Source organism: Hypanus sabinus, chromosome 15, assembly GCF_030144855.1.
Source record: "Hypanus sabinus isolate sHypSab1 chromosome 15, sHypSab1.hap1, whole genome shotgun sequence".
NCBI lineage: Eukaryota > Metazoa > Chordata > Chondrichthyes > Myliobatiformes > Dasyatidae > Hypanus > Hypanus sabinus.
Window position 1 is genome coordinate 17,645,877 of NC_082720.1, and position 25,550 is coordinate 17,671,426.

Sequence of the window (25,550 nt, forward strand, 5' to 3'; positions counted from 1 at the left end):
TGCAGAATGTCCATCACATCTACTGCTCAAGATCTACACACACAACTGGTAGCAGCCAAAGTTTTCACCAAATTGGATCTGTCATATCTATATGGTCATTCAAGGAGCAAGAAATATTTGACAATTAATACACATAAGAACCCTTACTCCTACACTAAACTGCAGTATGATATGAAATCTGCAAAAAAAATCTTTCAAGTCAGAGTGGATAAGATGCTGCAAGATTTGGATCACTGTTTTGCAATCAAGATAATGAAATAAGAAACTCTTCAAATATTAGAAAGTATTTAAGGTGGATGCACGAGGACAGCATAAGACTCAAAAGAAGTATGATTTGTACAGAAAAAAACAGTTTATATTGGATGGAGGTAGAGTTGCAGTTAGTCATCTGAAAGTGTAAAGGCAAAGAAATCTGAAAACATTACAGAACTGAAGTTAATCTTAGGATATAGTCCAGGAAAATGCTGGAATCGAGCCAGATATTGTAATTGTACCAATGCTATTAAGTTAGTGATTGAAGAAAGACAAAAAGTAGAATAGTGACTAAGAACCAACAATTGGCAAATAACGTAGTGTAAGAGGAAGTTAATCATTGTTGCCTCCCTATGATAAAAGGTGGACATTGAAATTCGCGTGATGCTTTGATTAAGGATTGCATTCTGTAATTGGTCATGGAATCGGGCCATGGTCAAGAGGAAATAATCATACTGGAATCATGTACATTGATGCAGAGTGAAAGAAACTAAGCTCAAAATGAGAAAGATTTATGAGAAATGGATTGTAAAAAAATGCACTAATGCCAATTGGGCTGAGCTCTAACTTTGTCAAAGATCATTATTAGGAATAAACTCTTCTCTGACTTCCAGCCAGGTACAGAATTGATTATAAGCAACACCTCGATGACAAATTCTGCCATCTTCATCAGGGATATTGCAGAGTATGTTATCGAAACATCTGTTCTAATCAATAACTGTACCCAGCTGGAAGCTCAAGTGTTTATTTGTCATACACACAAGGAAGGCACTAGGTCACTTTTTAACATTATTAGGCTTTGTAAGAAATTGTTGATCTTATTTTGTCAGCATTTTTGACAATAGCTGCATTGAAAGTGCACAGGTGGTGTATTCTCTGATTTCAAACTGACTACACAACTAAGTACAGAAATTTTAAACAAAGTGTTATTGTAGATTACCATGTAAGAACGTGTGATCACTTCGATCATGATTTTGTGATTACAACAATGATGATAACCAAGATGTTGTTCCCAAACAAGTAAATGCTATACTCTGTAAAGAATGGCAGAATGAGATTATTGCCCACATTTTGAGAGTGAATCACAATGAACGTGGGCATGAAAGTTATTGCCAGAATTCGTATTTGTGGGCCTGCATTAGATTTCAGAAATTGAAGGTGTGGTGGACAAGAATACAATCTGTCATCTATCAGGATTGCAAAGCCAAACTAGAGAATGCATTTGTACAGAGTTTATAAATGGCCAATAATAACGTTCCAGAAAGGTCTAATTGATTAATACAAAGAAAGAGGATCATAACTTCTTAGTACTCATAAATAGTCTTTCAAGATTGATCCTTTGCATCCTATTCTACAATGGAGCACGCTAATGGAGCACGCTAATGAGATCCATGTTCACAAGGTAAAATAGTCCTGGATAGTAATCCTTAATTTCTTTTGTTTTATTGGATAAGCAAAGTAGCACTTTTCACAATATTGTCTAGTGTTAAATTAACCGCCCTAAGAGATCAGTGACAGTACTCAAAAAAGCATTGAAAGAACCAGTGTTACAAGGTGCATCAATTTAACTGTGATAAACTAATTTATTGCTGAACTCTAGGATAATACCACATTCCAACAGAGGTTATCTTCTTGCTGGGCGACTCAGTCATTAGAGACTGGGAATATGGCTAAGTGCATCCAAATCTACAAGTGAGAGAGGAAGAGAAACATTTTTTGAGATACAAATAAAATTGTGATTCAATTCATTGAGAGAAATGCTTTAAACAATTGATAAGAATTTGTGTTGACATCATGCAGCAGAGGGATGTTGGAGTGATAGTGTAGGAAGATAGGAAGAAAAGATATCTTGTGATGTTTTGATAGCTTATCATGTTACACTTGTACAAAATGTTTGTAAGGCTACGGCTGGAGTATTCTGTGTATTTCTGGTCACCACACTTTAGGAAACACATGATTAAACTAGGAAAGGTGCAGAAAAAGATTCCTTAAGGATGTTGTCTGGATTATCAGAAGAGATTTGATAGGCTAGTGAAGCACCATCAATAACTCTCGGAGACGGGAAGTGAACAATCGACTTTTATTAGCAGCAAAAGGGAGCACAGCATCTCGGAGACTGAGGGAGGAACAGTGCCTCCAATCGCCTTTATACAGGGGTTTGTGGGAGGAGCCACAGGAGCAGTCAGCAGGGGGCGTGTCCAGACAGGTATACATAGTTTACCACAGCTAGGTACATTTTGCCAGGAGTGAAGCAGGCTGACATGTTAGAGGGTTGGTTTGGTTTTATTATTGTCCCATGTACCAAGATACAATGGAAAGACTTTGCCATCTGTGAGGAACACGCCATGCCATGTATATGAAGGTGGAGGGAAGACAAACAGGATGCAGAGATCAGTGTTGTAGCTGCAGAGGAAGTGCAGTGCAGGTAGACAAGTGCAAGGGCCAGAATGAGGCAGATTGGGCATCGAGGATTCATGTTTAGCATATGAAAGTTTTATAAAATTATGAGGGATATTGTATCCGGTGTCTGGATACCACATCCAGTCCTATGGTAAGGGTTTCTAAAGCTAGAGGACAAAGGTTTAAAGTGAGAGAGAGTGTTATGTTTTGTAACTTCAAAACATTAAATAATTCAAATGAAGACAAGGGTTAGATTTGTAGATTTGGATGAATGTAGCCACATTAGAGGATGGGTAAAGATGATGTTTTCACACAAAGAATAGTCGGTACCAGGATGGAGGTGCCAGAGGAGGTGATGGAGGTAGGAACAGTAGCAACTGTCCAGAGGCACCTGGACAGATACTTGAATGAGCAGGACATAAAGGGATTGGATTTAATACAGGCAGTGGGGGATTATTATAGAATGACTTGATGGTCCGCATAGATGCAGAGGGCTGAAGGGCCGGTTTCTATTATGTACAACACTGACTAAAATAGGAGAGAGGATGCATTCTTGTTTGTTATTTATGCGTGATTCATCTGTAGATTTTGTCCGTATCTTCATAAGTTATTGCGTGTTATGTGCTTTACCCTCTGGTTCAAAGAAATGTTGTCTTGTTTCTATATACATTATATTGTTATATATATGGTTATATACATTATACACGTTTATAGTGAAATGACAATAAACTTGACCTGATTTTGATCTGAACAAGTATATTTGTAAATCATTAAATTCCTTCGAGAATATATCAAAATGTTGTGTGATTGTGACTGTAGTCCAGAAGTTGATACAGGGGAAAGTACTGAGGAAAGAAAATAAAACACAATATTCTGTTCAGATGTCATCTTCTTCAAATGAAATGGTGTTCATGTATGGTCATGCACTTTGGTAGAAGAAATCAAAGTGCACACTATTTTCTAAATGCAGAGAAAATTAAAAACCTGTGGTGCAAAGGGGCAAAGGTTAATTTGCAGGTTGAGTCTGTGACGAGGGAGGCAAATGCAATGTTAGCATTTATTTCAAGAGTATTAGAATATAAAAGCAAGGATGTAATGCTGAGGCTTTATAAGGCACTGGTGGGGCATCACTTGGACTATTGTGAGCAGTTTCCAGCCCTTTATTTAAGCAAGGATGTGTTGATATTGGAGAGGGTTCAAAGGAGGTTTGCAAAAATGATTCCAGGATTGAAAGGCTTATCAAATGTGGAGTATTTGATGGCTCCGGGCCTGTACTCACTGAAGTTCAGAAGAATGAGGAGAGATCTCATTAAAGCCTATCAAATGTTGGAAGGCCTCGGTAGAGTAGATTTGGAGAGGATGCTTCCTATGTTAGGGGATTCTGAGACCAGACTCAGCCACAGCCTCCGAATAGAGGGACGTCCATTTAGAACAGAGATGAGGAGGAACCTCTTTGGCCAGAGAGTGGTGAATCTGTGGAATTCGTTGCCACAGGCAGCTGTGAAGGCCAAGTCATTGGGTATATTTAAGGCAGAGATTGATAGATTCTTAATCAGTCAGAGCATGAAAGGATAAAGGAAGAAGGCAGGAGATTGGGGCTGAGAGGGAGGTGGATTGACCATGATGAAATGGCGGAGCAGACTCAATAGGCCAAATTGAATAATTCTTCTCCTATATCCACTGGTCCTATATCGTTAATGATATAGATCCTTCAAAAAATCAGGGCGGTTTGAAAAACTTATGAAAATGTTAAATCTGTAAATAATAAACATAATGAATCATCCTTTCTTTGCAAGCAAGTGGGTTAAACTGGAATCAAACTTCCAATAGAGATATTGAACCCAGGATTTAAAAGTGAATGTAATTATGTGTGCATAAGCCCACATTCCTTACTGCCACAGTCATGCAGGGACCATGAAGAAACCCCAAACACAAGGCACGTGCAACTTGTTCATTTAGCTCTCTTAACTCCACTCTGCATGTACACACATCATTCATATATGTTTGCCTACATGCACTATACTAGCTGCCCCTTTGTTACCTCAAATACGGTCACTGATGTAACATCGGTGACAGTACGGCAGCACCTGCACTGCCAGGGAGCGACTGACTGAACTGGGAAGGTTATGAAGTAGAAGCGTTAACTCTTCTACCCTCTCTGCAGATGGTGCCTTTTGCCTGAACATTTACAACACAGCACTTGCAGCAGGTGGGGGCTAAGCACAGAAGAAAATATTGACGGGCTTGGCAGGATTTCTGGGTAAAATGAAAGGGCTTCGGTGTAGCTGAAAGGCTGCCACGTCCAACAGTCCCCGACTCCCCGTACAGTGCATTGCTTTGAAAGCTTTGTTTCAGTACTCCGGTATCTGACTTGATGCAGGCCTCGCTAAACTGAGACTGATACCTTTAACATTATAGAGCCAGTTCTGCAACACCATGTAATCTCCTAGCCTAGAACAAACCTTGAAATTTAACCAGGCTGACACTCACCATGCACACAGGCAACAACCTGTTGTGTCTTTGGAGAGGGTGCAGAAGAGGTTTACTAGGATGCTGCCTGGTTTAGAGGGCATGTGCTATCATGAGAGGCTGGACAAGCTTGGGTTGCTCATTCTGGAGTGCCAGAGGCTGAGGGGAAATCTGATAGAGGTTTGCAAGATTATGGGAGGCATAGATAGAGTGGACAGAGAGTATTTGTTTCCCAGGGTAGAAATATGTAATACCAGAGGAGATGCATTGAAGCTAGGTTCAAGGGGGATGTGAGGGGTAAGTCTCTCACTCGGAGAGTGGTGGATGCCTGGAATGTGCTGTCTGATATAGTGGTAGACAGAAATACATCAGAGGCTTTTAAGAGACGTTTGTGTGGGCACATGGATGTAAGGGTGTTGCGGGGATATCAACATGGCGTAGGTAGGAAGGATTAGCGTTTGGGTGCTTTTGATTTGCTTTTTAGCTGGTTCGGCCAACATTGTGGATCGAATGGCCTGTTCCTGAGCAGTACAGTTCTATCTATTGTAAGTATAGCAGAGACTGTGTCACGTGCTGCAGGAATCGAACATGTACGGGGCATTATGAATAAGGAAGCCAAGTCCTGCACTGTTTCCCTAGGTTAGGTGTTGCTCTTTGCTTTTCACAGTCGGATAGTCTACAGTCACTTATATGTAACTTTAGACCTGGAGAATTATCTTTAGGAACGGTTTGGTGCCCAAGATTAGTAGGACTGAGCGGGCTTAAGGTGTGGATGACAAACAGTGGGAAGGTTGTATGAGGCAGGCATGGTGAGACCCATGTGGGAGAGAAGCTCGTGCACATATGTGAAGAGAAGAGACATGTGTATTGGCATTAGGAATTCAAAGCAGGCTTTATTTTCTCATCTGGGGAGAGGGAGCAGTGTTGGGAGGATGTGGGGAAGTGGGGGGGGGGGGGCGCGAATAGGGAGTGGGATTCCTTCCCAGAAAATAAAGTTCTTTTTGTTCTCCCATCTGTCGGAGATTCTGGTGAGACCCAAGCCATTCACAGGCCGCGAGCGAAACCCAGCACCTCGGCATTAACAGCGTGATACCCTATATTTAGTCTCGGCGCATTAACTTGATCCCCTGCTCCACATTTACTTGGATGTGATGCCTGGGAGCAATCACTGTGCCAGCGGCGAAGAGCTTTCATCTAGCCCACAGCTCAACTCCTCCCAGCGGTTAAGCCTCCTGGCTCTGAAGTGGCTGAATTTGTTTCCGATTCAGTAGAAAATGCGGGCTGTGTAATTGCAGATTAAACTGCTTTTTCCAGGCGGGTCTTCAAAGGCCCCTATCAAACCCATGGAGGCCTTACAGCAGGTGTAGGGTTTCTGAGTAACCGGGTGGGTTAAGGCGGACAGCGCTGCTGTTGCCTGCTTGTTCTTACCATTCTTTTTTAAACAGAGAACACAAAACTTAAGTCGGATTTAAGAGAAAGGCAAAACACACCATGATACACAATGGAACAAAACGTTCAGCTTCACAGAGGAGCACCTCTGTGGTATCGCACGTATATTGGTGCCCTATGTAAATAAAATGTCTGCTGAGTAGACATTATTTTACATAGTACTTTGAGCATAGAAACAGGCCATTTGGCTCATGTCATCTTCTCACCACAACAAGAGCTCAAGTGCGATCATTTCCAAAGAGTATTAGGCTTTTACCACAGCTGAAATGTTAGTGCAGCCACCGGAAACCTACCCCCTCATTTACCTGCTGCCGCCTATCTTACCTCCATGGCTGCAGTTTGTCCCATCCGCCATACACACTGCACCAAAGCTCTTCAACATCACCACACAGGCCCGCTGTGTCTACCAACCAGAAAGACAAAGGAGGTAGGCGCAAAGCAATGTCATCAGCTGCAAGTCTTTTGCAGTCCTGGCTTGGAACCGTCTAGCCATTCCTTTGCCAGGCTGGGTCAAAATCCTGGATAGCAGTGGTTCCGGAAGGTATCTCTTCATCACCCCATCGAGAGCACGCGAGGATGGGTGACAGGCACTAGCCTTGCCAGCAGAGTCTGTGCTCTAGAAGTGAATTTAAAGTACAAGATACACTTCAATGAATTTAATTTGAAAGTTTTGCTGGCATGATGAGTAGTTTGGAGTGGCTGCATACAGTTCATCAGTTTTTTTCCCTTCTGCTTGAGGCAGGCACATTACCTTGCGTACACTAGTTAGCGTAGCTATTTCATAGCTCCAGGCACCTGGCCTCTGGTGCTGTCCACGTTCTCCTTGTGAATGCATGGGGTTTCTCCACATCCCAAAGATGTCAGTGTGAGTTAAGTGACCTCGAAAAGTTAACTGTTACTGTAGGCCAGCATGAAAAGGGGGTAATTTATGAATATGTGAGAATTTAAAAGTTGTGGGAACAGGGTATGGAACTGATTGGACTGCACTACTGGGAGCCAGTCCAAAGGACTAAATGGTCTCTTTCAGTGTTGTAGGAAGTAAAATGTAAAACAATGTCTCCTTTGTCTTCTTGGGGATTATCCATTCCTGGGTTGAGTGAACTGGTGGGTTTAGTTAGAGTCATAGAAAAGTATAGCTCAGAAACAGGCCCTTTGGCCCTTTAGTTTATGCTGAACCATTTAAACTGTCTACTCCCATTGACCTGCACCGGGACCATATCCCTCCATGCCCCTATCCAAACTTCTCTAAACATTGAAATCAAGCTCACATGGACCACTTGTGCTGGCAGCTTGTTCCACACTCTCGCGACCTTCTAAGTGAAGAAGTTTTCCTTCAGGTCCCCCTTAAACTTATCAACTTTCACCCTTGACCTATGACCTCTAGTTGTAGACCCATCCAATCTCAGTGGAAGAAACTTGCTTGCACTTACCCTATTTATACCCCTCATAATTCTGTATACCTCTAGCAAATCTCCCCTCGATTTTCTTCATTCCAAGAAATAAAGTCCTAACATTTTCAGTCTTTCCTTATAACTCAGGTCCTCCGGTCCTGGCAACATCTTTGTAAATTTTCTCTGTACTCTTTCAACCTTATTTACATCTTTTCTGAATGTAAATGACTAAAATTCCAAATAGGGCTTCACCAGTGTTATACAACTTCAGCATAACATCCCATTGTTGTATCTGAAAACTTGCTTCCCAAGACTGTTCTGGCACCAATCCAAACCCATTTCAGCTGCTTTGCTGTGATGTTTTGAAGGTTCTGGGAGATTTTCAGTTCAGAGTTGGTTTTTATCGAGAGCAATGATCAACTTGCACCTGATGTGTGTTGGGTCAAAATTCAAAAGTACTGCCACTCAAGGCGGTGGAATTCTCTTAAGCATTCCAGAAACATTTCACATAGTGCCTTTCCTTCTGATTGCCCATGACTTCCTATCAATTGCCTTCTTAAGCACATTGTTTTTATCTCCTAATCATTTTTTTAAGAGCTGTGGATCAGTCTGAAGTGTAATGGAAGCATGGGGAGTTTTTAAAGAGGAAGATGTTTGTAAGATGTGGCTGCCATTGTGATGCACCATCAATAACACTCTCTGAGACGTGAAGGCGAGATATCGGCTTTTATTGACTGGAAGAAAGAACAAGCAGTAGTTGACCACCATATTACATCCTGGAGACTGAGGGCCGGGCTCAGGCCTCAATCACCTTTATACCGGGGTCTGTGGGAGGAGCCACGGTCAGTGGGAGGGGCCACAGGAGCAGTCGGGGGGGGGGGGGGAGGCGTGTCCAGACAGGTATATGTGGTTCACCACACATTGTAATGTAGAGAAATGCAAAGTAAGATGTAAAATACCTAGCGATAATGACCAGAAAATACCTCTTTGTGAAGTTGATTGAAGAATTTACATTGATGGGGATATTCTTTAATTAGTGGCATGTGGGATCTCCTGTGGGTACCTGACCAGGCCTTGATTTAGTGGAGCAGTGGAAGTTCTAATCAAGCACACTTTCTAATTACTCCCTGGAGTGTGCCTTTGACTATGTGATTAATCATCTGGAGGGAGGTGTATAAAATATTCTTCTGAATTAGAGTGCAGAGTGCTCTGAGTCCCATTCTGATACATTAATGAACAGAGAAGAACAAGGTTACAAATCAAGATGGGGATGGGGGGGGGAGAAAATGAGGCAGCAATTAATAAATAGAGAACTCAAACGATTATAGGTATATACAGCTTAAAATTAGTCTGATCAGCCCATTGTGTCACAACAGGCTAAATCATTATTTGGAGTAACACTCATAAAAAGCTGGAGGAACTCAGCACGTCAGACAGCATCTATGGAAATGAATAGGCAGTCGACATTTCGGGCCAAGACCCTTCTTCAGGGAGAAGATGCCAGAATAAAAAGGTTGGGGGGGGAGGGGAAGGGGATTAGCTGGAAGGTGAAAAATGAATCGAGATGGGTGGGGAAAGGTCAAAGGCTGGGGAAGAAGGAATCTGATAGGAGAGGAGAGTGGACCATAGAAAGGGAAGGAGGAGGGGACCCAGGGGGAAATAACAGGCAGGTGAGAAGAGGTAAAAAGGTCAGTGTTTCGGAGTAATCTAATTTCCAGTACTTTGTCCATAGTCTTGTCGGCATTGGCACATCAGTGTTATACACAGGATATTAGACTAGACAGTGTGTTACTCGGGGATTATAGAGTGGGGCATTGTGTTACACAGAGTGAACAGTGTATTACATAGAGGCTAATAAACAAGGGTCTGGCATCAATCGGGTGATAATAGGCTGGAATAACAAGTTTCAGAAGAAACAGTTTGAAGACTGGGTGTATCAACCAGCTGAGATTGGGCAGATATGTGGCAAGTGAAATTTAAGGATGACAAAAGCATCTGAATATAAAAGGTGCTGGAATAGAGAGAAGTGGATGTGTGCATACATAATTCTTTGAATGTGGGGCCACGTAGGTGGCAAAAGCAAGTGATAAATGTTGTGGGATCCAGGAATTTATTAATTGGTGGATGCAGTACAAAAATAAGGAGCTAATGTAGAATGAGTTCATAAAAAATTAACAGTTCTGCTCACCACAGTAAAGGAAAGGTCTGAAGCCCTGATACAGGGCACGGAAATGAGTTAGAGGGATGGCCTCAGAAATGAAGGGTCATGGTTTCATGATGAACCTGGGAAAGGTGGGGATATGGTCATTGTTAAACAGGGAAATTTGACATGTTCAAGATCATCCAAGAGAGAGTAAATGTGAGTAAAGAAACTCTTATTGGTGAAAGATTCAAGAACCATGGAACTGCACTCTAGGGTCCTGAAAGAGTTAGTGTTAGAGATTCTGGAGGCAATCAAAAATCATTCAACTCTGGCATGGTGCCAGAGGTCTGGAAAATTACAAATGTCACTCCACTCTTTAAGAAAGGAGGAATGCAGCAGAAAGGAAATTATAGATCAGTTAGCCTGACCTCAGTGGTTGGGAAGATATTAGAATCAATTGTTAAGGATGAGGTGATGGAGTACTTGGTGACACAGGACAAGATAGGTTTCAACAAGGTTTCCTTCAGGGAAAATCCTGCCTGACAAACCTGTTGGAATTCTTTGAGGAGATTACACATAGGATAGATAAAGGGGATGGAGTGGATGTTGTGAATTTGGATTTTCAGGAGGCCTTTGACAAGGTGCCTCACATGAGGCTGCTAAGCAGGTTAAGAGCCAATGGTATTACAGGAAATTTACTGGCATGGTTCGAGCATTGGCTGATTGGTGAGAGGCAATGAGTGGGAATAAAAGGATCCTTTTCTGGTTGGCTGCCAGTGACTAGTAGTGTTCAGCAAGGGTCAAATTTATTACCACAGAGAGCTATGGAAACCAGGTTGTTGAGTGTATTTAAGGCAGAGATTGATAGGTTCTTGATTGGACATGGCATCAAAGGTTACAGGGGGAACAGGGCTGAGGAGGATCAGAAAAAGGATCAGCCACGACTGAATGGTAGAGCAGAATCAATGGGCCAGATTGCCTAATTCTGCTCCTATGCCTTATGGTCAATCGTCTTATTTAATGACTGATGTGAATAGACATTGTTCCATGTACCAAGTAGTCATAAGTCATCACCTGAACAGGTGTGGATGCGGATTCAGACATCACTTTCAGAAGGGAGTTTGGGAATGGAGTGAGAAACGTGAAGCAGAACTTTGGCGAGAGTGTTAGGAAATGGGATAGAGTGGATTGCTCTTGCAATGAGCTGACACTGGTATGATGGGCCAAGTGGCCTCCTTCTGGTCTGCAACAATCCTTTGGTTCTATGATTCTCTGGAGACAGAGTTAAATATCTTAATAGGACGGTGACATGGAGTGGAAAATAAACTAAGCAATGAGTTATCCAGACATTCGGTATCAGGTTTACTATCACTGGCAAATGTAGTGAAACTTGTTTTGCTGCAGCAGTACAGTAATAAAAAGCTATAATCACAATAAGAAATATATATGAAAATTAAATTAAGTAAGTAGTGCAAAAAGAGTGCAAAAATAATGAAATAACATACATGGATTCATTGTTCATTCTGAAATCTGATGGCAAAGGGGAAGAAGCTGTTCCTAAAAAGTTCAGTGAGTGTCCTCAAGTTCCTATATACCCCCTCCTTGATGGTAGCAATGAGAAGAGAGTATGGGGGTCCTTAATGATGGATGTTGCCTTTTTGAGGCATGACCTTTTGAAGATGATGTACAAGTTAGTGTCACATGTACCAAGGTACAGTGGAAAGCTTTCTTACATATTGTCCATGCAGATCAATTCATTGCATCAGTGCATTGAGGTGGTAGAAGGTAAAACAATAGCTGTGCAGAATAAAGTGTTACAGTTACAGAAAAAGCGTAATGTAGGAAACAATATTGGCAATTCTTAGAGACATAGAATTAGATTTTAAAAGTGGAGAACAACTACGATGGAAGTAATGAGTGGATCTGCAGAGAGCAGCTTGCAACAAGTTGCCGTGCTCCACAGGGAATGGAAGGTTACTGTTGAAATGAGACCTTGGAGAAAGAACCTTAATTCAGACAGGATCAGTCAATTTGCAAATTTAGCCATAGGCATGAACTTTGGAAGGTGCAGTATTGCTAGTGGAGAAGCTGGTAGTTATGAGTTAAAATCCTGAGGTTCACAGTATCCAAAGAATGGGAACCCATAGATGTCTGAGAAATCTTGTATATATGTCAAAGCCACACTGGGAGTATGAATAATAACATGCCTGAAAGCTGCAATCTATCCAAATGAGATGAAATGTTAATGCATACTCCTTTGGAAGCTGGGTTCAGAACCAATGGAGCAATTGTGTGTGTGTGTGTGTCAGAGAGAGATGGTGAGTTTCCAGTTTCCATGATCACTTCACTGCACTGAATAGTCTAATTAAAATCTCCAGCTCAGAGTGGAGTTTGAAGCAGTTTAGGTTTAATTACACTCTCTGGCTTCCTGTGCAGGGTTATGTCAACATAGTTCCATGCTAACTTTACAGCAGTGACCTTTCTCCATGGAAAATAAGCAAGAGGTGTTACAAAGAAGTACTGTCCTATAACAGCCCTCCTCTCCTGCATGCCACCCCCACCCACACACACATGCACATGCACACATATAGGCTGAAAACTCCAAGGAAATGGAACATTTTTGATCTGAAATAACTCTTTCTTTCCACTTTTAATAACTCGTGTTTTTTTTATCCACACCATTAAGACTTAGAGAGCTTGGTATTTTCCATAAAATCCCAGGGCATTTGGGAAATTCTTTGGCCATCACAGCTCTTGCTTTGAGGCAACAAGGAAATGTCTTATGTACATTATTAATATTGGTCTCCATATCACCAAGAGGTTATGGAAGTATTAGGGTTCATTTCTACAGGAACAGGATTTAATAGTAAGGAATTATACTGAAATTATACCAGTCCATGGTTAGACCACACTCAAGGCATTGCTCACACATCTGGTCCACGTAAAACAGAAAGGATATTGAAATATCAGACATAGTGTAAAGATCTACCAACTTGTTTCCAGAAACAAGGATAACAGGCAATCTTAAGCCGTTTCCTGGAGAAAAGGATGGAAGATATTAAAAGGAATTGATAATAGGTTTGACAACAATGAAGGTATTTGTTAAGAATAGCATTGAGGAGGTTATTAATATTTGGGAAGAAACAAAGCTGCCAGTTGTGAGAACAAGATGGTCACTACTAGGTGCAATTGGAAATCCAGCACCAACACCTCTGCTCTGAATATGATAAGAACATAGAACTTCCTTAAATTGAATTGACGTAAATGGAATCAAATTGAACTAAATTGAATTAAGGTATTAAGGAAATGCTAAATAAATAGGGAGAAAGGAACAGGGCAAAACATTTAGAGTCATTGAGGCATACTGTTCAGAAACAGGGTCCGAATCTGTACCAACCATGTACCATCAATTTACATTAGTCATACGTTAATTCTTTGTTTTTTATTTTCCACACGTTCTCATCAAATCCATCCAGACATTGCCACTCACCTACACATGATGGACAACTTAAGGCAGCTATTTACCTACTGACCATATATCCTTGGAATGTGGAAAGAGCTCAGCGAAAGACATGGGGTGCCAGTGCAAACTCCACACAAACAGCACCTCAGGTCATGATTAAACCTGGGTGGCTCATGCTGCGAGGCAGTGGCTTAACCAGTTGCAACACTGTGCCACACTTCTACTCCATAAGGACATAAGAAATAGCAGCAAGAGTAGTTTATGCAGCTCAGCATTCCTACTCAATAAGATTGCGGCTGACCAAGCTGCTTTCCTGTACCGATGCCTCATCCTTTTACTCTATTCATATCATAAAAAGAAATCTATCTTTGTTCTAAGCATATGGCATGGTAGCATAGTGGTTAGCACAACACATACAGTAATAATAGCCCCGGTTCAATTCCCACCACTGCCTGTAAGAAATCTGTACGTTCTCCCAGTGACTGCAAGGGTTTCCTCTGGCTGCTGCACTTTACTCCCACTGTCCAAAGATGTACCGATGGGTAGGTTAATTGGTCAGTGTAAATTGTCCCACGAATAGGCTAGGATTAAGTTGGGGGATTGCTGGATGGTGTGGCTTGAAGGACCAGAAGGGCCTATTCTGTACTGTATCTCAGTAATAAGTAAATAAACATACTAAGCAATTGAACGTTCACAGTCTTCTTGGATGATGATTTCCAAAAATTCACTGCATGAAGAAATTTCTATTCGTCGCTGTCATAATGGCTGACCCCTTATTTTTTTGAGATTGCTACTCAAGAGATACATTACTCCCATGTCTATCCCATTAAGTTATGTGGAATTATATACATTTCAATGAGATTGCCTCTGATTCTTCTAAACTCTAGAGAGTATAGGCAGTTCGCTCAAAATCTCCTCCCGAGACATTTCATCCCTATTCCCAAGAAACAATCTGGTGAACCTTCTTTGTACTCTCTTTACTGTAAGAATATCCTTCCTGAGGTAGGTCAATCAGACCTGTACTCGATATTCCAGATGCAGGCTCACCAGGGATCTGCATAATTGGAGCAACATTGACCACTTTGCACTGAAACTCTCTTGCCACCAAGGCCAACATATCATTTACCTATATAACTGTGCGCCGTACCTGCTCATTAATTTTCAGTGATTCATGTCCAAGGTCACTTAGCTCCCTCTAAACACCACCATATTTTGATCTTTCAGAATTTAAAAAATGTTTTACCTTTCCCCAGCAACAGTGTCTATGATTCCACACTAGTTACCTACTCCCTACACTAACGTTACTTACTTATGCCTATTCTCTTTTCTTTTGTCTGTTATCCAGTCCCTAGTTGGCAAGAACCTCCGTAGCATATTTCTCTAACCATCTCTTGTCAAAGACCTTCTGAAATTTCAAATATAGCACATTACAGGTTCAAACTTTCCATTAATTGCAACCTTAAAAAACCTCTGACAGATTTATCAAACATGTTTTCCCTCTGATAAACCCATATTGTCCTGTCCCAATCTTGTTAGTATTTTCTAACTGCCCTGCTACTTCTCAGAAGTCGTGACTTCCAACGTGTCGCCCAAAACTGGGAATGGGACTGCCAATAGAATGGGATGAAACCTGTTGTCTGAAGGTGGTGTTTGTATAATAAGACTAATGAATATAAAGTGCCAGGGTAGCATTATTGTTGAATGAGTATATAAGACCATAAGATATAGGAGCAGAAGTAGGCCATTTGGCCCATCTAGTCTGCTCCACCATTCAATTATGGGCTGATCCAATTCACGCTCCCTTGCCTTCTCCCCATACACTGTGATGCCCTGGCTAATCAGGAACCTATCTATCTCTGCCTTTAATGCACCCAATGACTTGGCCTCCATAGCCACTCGTAGCAACAAATTCCACAGATTTACTACCCTCTGACTGAAGTAATTTCTCCGCATCTCTATTCTAAGTGGACATACTTCAATCCTGAAGTCATGCCCACTTGTCCTAGAGTCCCCTACCATGGAAATAACTTTGCCATATCTAATCTGTTCAGGCCTTTTAATGTTTGGAATGTTTCTATGAGATCCTCCCCCATTCTCCTGAACTCCAGGGAATACAGCCCAAGAGCTGTCAGACATTCCTCATACTGTAACCCTTTCATTCCTGGAATCATTCTCATTGCTTTGTCTGATGAGGTGTGCATATGCAAGTGGGTTACAAAGCTTACAGCTGAAGGGAAAATGGAGCAGGGTTGAGACTGCTGTGAGTTTGCTTCATAAGACACATCTTAGCTGGGACAAGTCATGGGAAATTAGTTTGCACATCTTGTCCTAGAAGCACATTCTCATTATTTTCATTTGTCTATGCTACTGTGCATGCCCTTTACTTCAGCACGAATTAACTTACCCTTGCAGTTCCTTAGCTCTACCCACAATGATTCAACACCTTCTGGCAGTCTCTTTAGGGTTCTTTTACCTTAAGCTTCCTAATCAAATCTGGGTCTTTACATAACCCCCAAGCCAGAATTGCCATTCTCCTAGAGAGATCAACCACAATCTGCTGTGGAAAGCCATCTTTGACAGTGATTTCCACATCAACTTCTCTCTATGTAAAATACTTACACCTCAGATAACCTTTACAACTCCTCCTCACTTTAAACATAAGTCCTTTTGTTTTTGATACTCTTATCATGGAAAAAGAAGATTTTTGACTGTCTACCCTTTCTACGTCTGTGGAAATCTAGTTGTCTACAGTTTAAAAGCTCTTTGTTACAGAGAAGAGCTTTGAGACAGTGCAAGGATGTGAAAGGTGTTATATAAATGGAGACCCTGACTCATTAAGGCTTGTAAGTTTGTGAACCAGTTCATTTCCTGCTATAGACAATAAACAATAGACAGTAGGTGCAGGAGTAGGCCATTCGGACCTTCTAGCCAGCACCACTATTCACTGTGATCATGGCTGATCATACACAATCAGTACCCCGTTCCTGCTCTCTCCCCATATCCCCCGATCCCACTATGTATAAGAACTCTATCTAACTCTCTCTTGAATGCATCCAGAGACTTGGTCTCCACTTCCTCTGGGGCAGAGCACTCCACATATCCACCACTCTCTGGGTGAAAAAGTTTTTCCACATCTCTGTTCTAAATGGCCTAACCCTTATTCTTAAACTGTGGCCTCTAGTTCTGGACTCACCCATCAGCGGGAACATGCTTCCTGCCTCCAGTGTGTCCAATTCCTTAATAATCTTATATGTTTCAATCAGATCCCCTCTCATCCTTCTAAATTCCAGTGTATACAAGCCCAGTCGCTCCAATCTTTCAACATATGACAGTCCCGCCATTCCTGGAATTAACCTTGTGAACCTACGCTGCACTCCCTCAATAGCAAGAATGTCCTTCCTCAAATTTGGAGACCAATACTCCAGGTGTGGTCTCACCAGGGCCTTGTACAGCTGCAGAAGGACCTCTTTACTCCTATACTCAATTCCTCTTGTTATAAAGGCCAGCATGCCATTAGCTTTCTTCACTGCCTGTTGTACCTGCATGCTTGCTTTCATTGACTGATGTACAAGAACACCTAGACCTCGTTGTACTTCCCCTTTCCCTAACTTGACTCCATTTAGATAGTAATCTGCCTTCCTGTTCTTGCCACCAAAGTGGATAACCTCATATTTATCCACATTAACCTGTATCTGCCATACATTTGCCCACTCACCCAACCTGTCCAAGTCACCCTGCATTCTCATAACATCCTCCTGACATTTCACAATGCCACCCAGCTTTGTGTCATCGGCAAATTTGCTAATGTTACTTTTAATCCCTTCATCTAAATAATTAATGTATATTGTAAACAGCTGCAGTCCCAGCACTGAACCTTGCGGTACCCCACTGGTCACAGCCTGCCATTCCGAAAGGGACCCGTTAATCACTACTCTTTGTTTCCTGTCAGCCAGCCAATTTTCAATCCATGTCAGTACTCTGCCCCCAATACCATGTGCCCTAATTTTGCCCACTAATCTCCTATGTGGGACTTTATCAAAAGCTTTCTGGAAGTCCAGGTACACTACATCCACTGGCTCTCCCTTGTCCATTTTCATAGTTACATCCTCCAAAAAGTCCAGAAGATTAGTCAAGCATGATCTTCCCTTCATAAATCCATGCTGACTCAGACTGATCTTTCTACTGCTATCCAAATGTGTCGTAATTTCCTCTTTTATAATTGACTCCAGCATCTTTCCCACCACTGACGTCAGGCTAACTGGTCTATAATTCCCTGTTTTCTCTCTCCCTCCTTTCTTGAAAAGTGGGACAACATTAGCCACCTTCTAATCAGCAGGAACTGTTCCTGAATCTATAGAACATTGGAAAATGATTACCAATGCGTCCACGATTTCTAGAGCCACCTCTTCAAGTACCCTGGGATGCAGACCATCAGGTCCTGGGGACTTATCAGCCTTCAGACTCAACAGTCTATCCAACACCGTTTCTTGCCTAATATAAATTTGCCTATATTTTGACCATGCTGCTGGTAGAAACAGCAAGGTATCTGGCAGGTCAAAGTGTAGTCTCAGAAGAAGACTCTGTCCTATTCACTCTAGGTGCAGAATGGCCAACAAACTCTCGCTCCCAATAATGCGAGCATTTAGGATTAAATGCCTAGTATTTTATCTTAAGGTCCATAGATTACTTCTTTCTGCTCAGGATGGCAGACTCGTCTACATCTTTAGGCTTTTGACTTTGAGAAAACAGTTGTTTTCCATTTAACAATTTTTAAGGTGCCACATTGGAGTGCCTTGGCTTTGAAAGTGAGCTGGTAAACAGATTGCGATAGGTACGGACAGGCTGTACTCTCTCTAGGAAACACATGGTTACTCTCATTACATTAGAGTGCTTAACAATCCATTCAGCAGGATCAGGGGATCAGGTGTTCAGTTTGCACTCATAAGATAAATGGACGTTAAAATCAAACAGATTATAAAACAGGTGTCCAGATCATATTATCTTTCCCTTCAGGCAAGTTATGTAACGGTTTAATGTTTATTGAAGGATATTTAATTAGGCTCCTAAAATGCTCACAGTATTGGGAAAAGCAGGTTGTATTGTACATTTGTATATTTGCACCTGAAATGAATGGGACAGATTCTTCTTCGAGACCATTTCCACACCTCGACCTGTACGTTCTCATTGGTAAGGATTTCAGATGGATTGATCACAGTAGTTTTGTAAAAATAAGCTGGGTTCCTATTATTGGCTTGCACTGTAAACCTTTCCATCACTTTAGATACTCTACCTATCTCATTAAAAATCACTCTATTATTTCATTCTAACATGAAAACAACCAGTCGACATTGTTTTCTCAATTCCAGTTGGAGCAACGTACAGTATGCCCTCATTTATTAGCCTGGTGCATTCTTCCCCTGGTCTCCCAATCCAGCTTCATTCTTGTACTTTAAACATTTCCCATTTGTTTTGCTGTGACTCTGGCTCCCATTTTTCTAATTCTTATCCCTACTCTCCTCAAATCTTCCCCTTTCAATTTCTATCATCACATTCAAGAATCTTTTGAAACCCCATCTCTTCATCCAAATCTTCATTCATCATTCCAAAGGCTCACATTACACCCCTTCCTTCCTGTGGCCATTTGCCAGCATTAAATACTCTATTTAGTGACGATATTGGTGCCTCTATGCATGAGCAGGGTGCGTGAAAGCTTTTAAGGTCTCGCTCCACAACCAGGTCCAACACTCATTTGCACATTCACTAGCCTCCTGTGACCTCTGTTTGGTTCTCAATCTAAGAATGATCCCTGAAACAGGAACTGTAGAGATGCCGGTTGCTTGTGCACACCCTATACACCTTGTTCTCCTGCACTAACACCCGCGCGCACAATTCCAGCAGTTTACCTCCCTAACACTATCTAAAATGGGACGATTCCGCACTGACAGAGGAGACGCTTCAGCAGCATGCATGAATGCACTTGTGCAAATTCCCATGAAGCCATGTTATTTGTTAAAAGCAACCTAATCTCAGGGGAATTCTAGGATGGTGTGTACCCATCAGACAGGCAGAGCCTCCCTTGTCATTCCATTTGAATACCAACATTTGAGTTGCTATTTGTACTGCGTCAAATGGAGCAAGGTCATTAACCCTTTAAAGACTGCTGGGCAGCTTTGTATAGCTAAAGATATTCTCTTTTTTTATAATAATATGTGGAATGTCTTGCCTGCAGCAGGAGTGCTGATTTTCAGCATTCTATTGGATAATAACATATATTATACATGCTAATTTGAAACATATGTGAATCTAGCAAGCAAGTGATTTGATTGGAAGGACAAAATCCTGTCTCTCGCCAGTTTCAATCGCAATCGTTCATGGCATTAGCAAGCGTTAAACAATTACAAAGCATGTTAGAAGTTCACTGTTGCCTGCATGTATGTACTCCAATGCCATCCTGTTAATTAGGCAATGAAGGAGCCAATCAGCCGATTATGAAAATTCGGTTGATAACTCATTTCTAAACAATTAGATAATGGGCCGAGCCATGGAAACAGGCAAAAATGATGTAAACACAAACAGAAACAAGGATGAGGAATAATCTGGCGTGAAAAGGATTGTGTAACATATCCCCAGGCTCTCTCTGGAGGACCCTCGTGGAAGAAATCTCATGGGAGGAAATCTACAGGCCGCATTTGACCTATTGAGATGTGGGAAATGGATTAATTTAAAAGATAAGAGCGATTGGAGACAAACATAGTTTATTTTTGATGGGAGAATTTAAATATCTGATTTGAGAAGAGCAGAATATCTCATTAGTAACGAACACATTAGATTTCAGCACCTTCAAAACTTGGAAATATAATGTCTACGAAAGAGAAGAAAACAGTTCATGCTATTTTTGCTAATGAGTTAATCTCAACTAAAAACCCAGCAGTAAAGCAACATTTATCAAAGAGTGATAGTAATATGTTACCACTCCAGGTAACTTTTGAAGAGACTCGAAGATTCTGCACTTTACTACAAAAATCAGCCGTTCAAAACTTTGGTTAGGCTGCATTTGTAGTATTGTGCTCAGTTCTAGTCAGCACATTACATGAAAAGTGTGGAGGCTTTAAAGAAGATGCATTGGAGATTCATCATGGCGCTGCCTGGATGAGAAAGATTTAGCTATGGGGAGAGGTTTGGCGGAGTTGGACTGTTTTCTCTGGAGTGTCAGAGGCTGAGGGGAGACCTGGTAGAGTTAATAAAATTGAGAAACATCTATACGGGGTAGAGAGTCCGCGTCTCGTTCCCAGGGTAGAATTGTGAAATACCAAAGGACAACATTTTAAGGTGAGAGGGCGAAAGTTTAAGGGAGATGCGTGGGAGGAGTTTTTTACAACAAACAGTTGTAAGCATCTGGAATGCTCTATTGGGCTTAATGGTGGAAGCATATGACAGTGGCATTTAAGGGGCATTTAGACAAATAAACATGAAGGGAATGGAGGGATATAGATCCTATGCAAGCAAAACAGATAGCTCCATTTAGCACTATAATTGGCACAAATATTGTAGGCCGAAGGGCCTGTTCTATGTTCTCTATTTTTTTAACTTGAAGTGGATAAAGCAGCACATTGGCTCACACCGTGGTTGGGCAAAACACTAATGAAGGTGAAGAAGGAAAACCTCCCAATATTGAACATGGTTGACAAAGATGGTGAGAGGTAATTCAACAATAATATGCACAGAAGTGTAAAAACCTGCAGAGATCGTAAGAAATAACTAAATAGAAGAGGGAAAAAAGAAATAGGTGTGAGAAAATGGAAATATGAAAAGCAATTTACAGGAGGTGCAAATAATTAATATTCTATGATAGCTAGTTAAGGACTAGATCTCTAAATATCAGAAATAAATAATGATTTCAAAGACTGAAAAATCCCAGAACTAATGGCTTCCATTTGTAGACTTAAAGATATTGGATCAGGAAACTGAAGCTGCTTTGAAAGTTTTCCTGATTTGCAAGTTTCAGTTGAAAACGTACAATTTCAACATTATTTTAAAAATTGGCATGAGAGAGCAACCAAATAACGATAGAGCAACGAAGTGTCATCAACATTTTATGGAAGCTAATAGAATCTATAAGGACAGAGTGACTGAGCACCTGAAGAAATCTGAGTCATTTAAAGAACCAACAAAGATTAATAAACTCCAAATAATTTGTTGAGGAAATAACATAAAAGTTGGTACATCAAAGAACTAATAAGTTATTGAACTAGGTATAAGACTGTTGATAAAATGTAACACAAAGAGTAGAGATAAAAGAACATATTTTAATTGGAAGAAGACAATGAAAAGCAAACCTCAGTTTTTCAATAATGTACTCATGATTTTTTTAAGATAATGGACAATCACATATATGTTTAGAGATGACACAAAGATCATCAGTGCAGTAAGTACTATAGGATCATTAACTTATATACAGGCTTTATTGGAGTGAATGAGGAAGCCCAGCTGCAGCAAAATGGCATGTGTATGTGACATCTTTCAGTTTCGGAGCAAAGCAGATAAGTCTGAATGTTGAAAAGACAGAAATAGCAAATTTGATAAGGCTCCTTGTACAATAAAACAGAGAATCAAAAAGTCAAAAGACATTTTAGCTTTAAGAACAGGAGCTATAACAGAGAATCTTTCCACAGCTGTGAAAAGAAATCTAATTAAATCGCTCCGAAATTGCTGTGTATAGTTCGGCACAGTGCTTCTCGGTCCAGAAGAAGGGTCTTTGCCCCATGCAGTGACTGTTCATTCTTTTCCATAGATGCTGAGTCTCTGTTGTGTGTGTGTTACTGGCCCAGCGCAGACTAACCACCTGAGCTCCAGAGGAGGTTAAACACCTTGTATTCTGTGGATCATAAAATGTCAAAGGGTGATTTGATTAAGGTTTGCGAGATGTTGAAAGAAATTGATAGGGTAGAGAGAGAGCATATCCTTAATCAGACCTCATATTTCAACATTGTTTTCATGAAATGGGAAAATCCAAGAATAATATTTTTTCAAATTAAAATCAGCAGAAAAACTGACTCTAGCTTCCAGAAGAGTTACGAATTAGATGAGGACTAGATTTTCTGAAAAGAAAGTGAAATAAATCATGAGAGGAGCTACAGGAATTATTGGGGCATCAGGCCTCTTGCAAGGATTTAAGAGCTCTGTGCTTGCCAGAACAACTCACAAACACAGGAGCCGCATCACTCAGATAGATCAGTTTTATAACTTAGTCTTGAATTTGTGGTCCATTTGAGGAAGTTGAATCATTTTATATTGGGCCTGCATTTCTGGTACTCAGTGGCCTACTTGGAGGGAGGCCAACAAAAATACATCATGGCAAACAGGATCTTTGCAGGACTTTGTAATTACCTGGTCTGCTTGGAATTCGTGCATCAGATAAAAAAGTGAGCAGTTTATTGAACCACCCAAGACTGGTATTAGCAGTTAAGTTCCATGGTTAAAATTATTAAGCAGAGCAAAACAAAAAAAATCTTTACCAGGACAGTTCTTTGGTAGGATAAGACAGTCCATCCAATTGACATCCATCTGGTGTTTTGTTTGCCCCACAGATGACAGCAGCACAGTAAGCAGTGGCCAGCCCCTTCCCGAAGGGTCTCAGTCGGAATCGCCAAACCCGGAGACCACAGGAAAAGAACTGAGTAGGTATCCGCTGACAAATGGCAGCACCTTTCAGTCCACAGGATGTAGCTCGTCTGACTTGTAATGGGGCTTAGCAGATGTGTTCAAAGTTTGTCAGCGTAAGGTGTGTGAAGCTGAGGTGACTGAAGAAAAGCTTCAGTTCTGTTGGTGTTAGGTTTCCTGACTGTGAAGTTCTATACTCAAACTATGACCCTATTAGATATTAATAGCCATTGGTACTCTCACTATATGGAGATTTAGCTGTAAATACCCACTCTTCAAAGAGCAGTTCACTTCCCTGTTTATTCTCCACAGTGAGTTTAGCTACCAATAACCGCCATTTGAGTGGCCCCTCTCTACGAGGAGAAGATACTTACAGCTAACACAGCAGTGTAAAACACCGCTCATTTATTTTCAGCGATACACATTTAAATTCTAAACAACAGTCTTAAAACTCATTTAAAATTCACAGAGGATTTCTATCTCAGACATTTCCAAATAACAAACTATTTCTAAAACACAAAGCATTTCTAAAACAGATTCATTTCTAAAAACTATAAAGATGTACCAGTAAGCAGACAAAGGAATTGTCTGTCATCGAATTTGAACCCAGGGGAACAGATTCCAATTCTCTCTGTGCTTCTCTGTGTTCCTTACCCCATTCCTAATAAGCCTGATCTGCTTCTACAATTACACAGCTTCTTTACACTCGGGTAATTTCTCACTCTCACTCTCACACTCACTCTCACACTCACTCTCACACTCACTCTCACTCTCACACTCACTCTCACACTCACTCTCACGCTCTCACACTCACTCTCACTCTCACTCTCACACTCTCACTCTCACACTCTCACTCTCACACTCACACTCTCACACTCACTCTCACACTCACTCTCACGCTCTCACACTCACTCTCACTCTCACTCTCACACTCTCACTCTCACACTCTCACTCTCACACTCACACTCTCACACTCACACTCACACTCACACTCACACTCTCACACTTTCCTCAGATATCCTTTTTACACAAATGGTCTAAGAGCTTTTTGGAGACGTAGTTGCCAGCTAGTACTGTGAAGCTAACTTCTCTGAGTACATAAACCTTCCAACTACAGACACATCAGTTATTGATATGCTAAATGATATTATCCATCTGGCCTGCAAGTTTCCTCAAACTAAGCAACTTAGTTAGTTGGTCTGTTTTGAAACAAACCAGATTAAATAACCCATTGTCTTGTACTGTATGCTTGAGCAGCAATAAACAAAGTGCAGTTACTTCCTACAAAAAAAGCATCTGCTACATACAGAGCTTGTTTGCGAAGTTGCTCTATCGACGGTACTTTGTTTTAACTTCAGACTGATTACTTCCCCGTTACATTTTAAGAACTGAAGACTGGCTCCTGTTTATGACCAGAAGCTAAACAAAGCAATATTCCTTGGAAGTTTACTTGCATCTGTTTTGATTTTACAAGTGGCAGCTGCTGTGTTTAGAAAGCAAACTTAGCAAAACGTGAGACCCAGGCAGTTGCAGATGGTGCCCCAGATCGCAGCAGGAAATTGTTTCCAACCTAAGGTAAAAATAGCACTTAACATAGAACATGGAAAAATGCAGCATAGTGCAAACCCTGTGACCCACAATGTTATGCCAACCTAGTTACTCTAGGCTTAATCTCACACTTCCCTCACATGTAGCTCTTCATTTTTCTTTCATCCTTGTGTCCATCTAAGAGTCTATAAAGCGTCCCCCTTTGTCTACCTCTACCACAACCTTGGACAGCACATTTTATACACTTATCATTCAGCAAAAAACTTACCTAAACATTCCTCCAAGCACTTTAAAAGCTGTGCACCCTCATATTAGCCATTTTTGCCCTGGTGAAGATCTCTAGCCACCCACTCTATCTATAAGCTATTTTCATCTTGTTCTTATCCTGAAGTGAGGGCTGTGGCGAAGTAGATTTGTAGGTGAGTAGTGTATCTGTTATCATTTGAAAGGTTCATGGATAGATGCTGTATTTGAGCCCGGCGTCACAGTGTGTGGCTCTCAAGCTCTGGAATCTTCTGCCTGAAGGAAAGGGGAGTGGAGGAGAGAGGGTGGCAGGGCTGGTTGAGTATGTTAGTTGCTTTCCCAAAGCAGCAGGAAGTGCAGACAGAGTCATTGGAAGGGTGGCTGCTTTGTGTGATGGGCTGCGCTAGGTTCATAGCTATGAAATTCCCTGCAGTTTTGGGTACAACAGCTGCAACACCAAACTGCAATGCATCTGGATGGGGTGTTCTCCAAGGTGTATCTGTAAAATTTGGTAAGAATCATGGGAGGCATG

The 25,550-nt window shown here is 41.3% G+C and overlaps 1 protein-coding gene and 1 long non-coding RNA gene across 3 annotated transcripts in view; one reads left to right on the top strand and one right to left on the bottom strand.

Annotated features, from left to right (window-relative positions):
- Nucleotides 1–7,307, bottom strand: part of LOC132405327 (uncharacterized) — a 29,111-nt gene extending 21,804 nt beyond the window's left edge. Inside the window, exon 1 of the long non-coding RNA XR_009515820.1 lies at nt 6,895–7,307. This is a non-coding gene — a long non-coding RNA (uncharacterized LOC132405327). The remainder of the gene's footprint in view (nt 1–6,894) is intronic.
- LOC132405325 (fibroblast growth factor receptor-like 1) overlaps nt 1–25,550 on the top strand; it is a 147,706-nt gene that overhangs the window by 116,807 nt on the left and 5,349 nt on the right. For both annotated transcript variants that reach the window (XM_059990037.1, XM_059990039.1), the window contains one exon: nt 23,155–23,244. In XM_059990037.1, the coding sequence (XP_059846020.1) occupies nt 23,155–23,244 (90 nt within the window). The remainder of the gene's footprint in view (nt 1–23,154; nt 23,245–25,550) is intronic.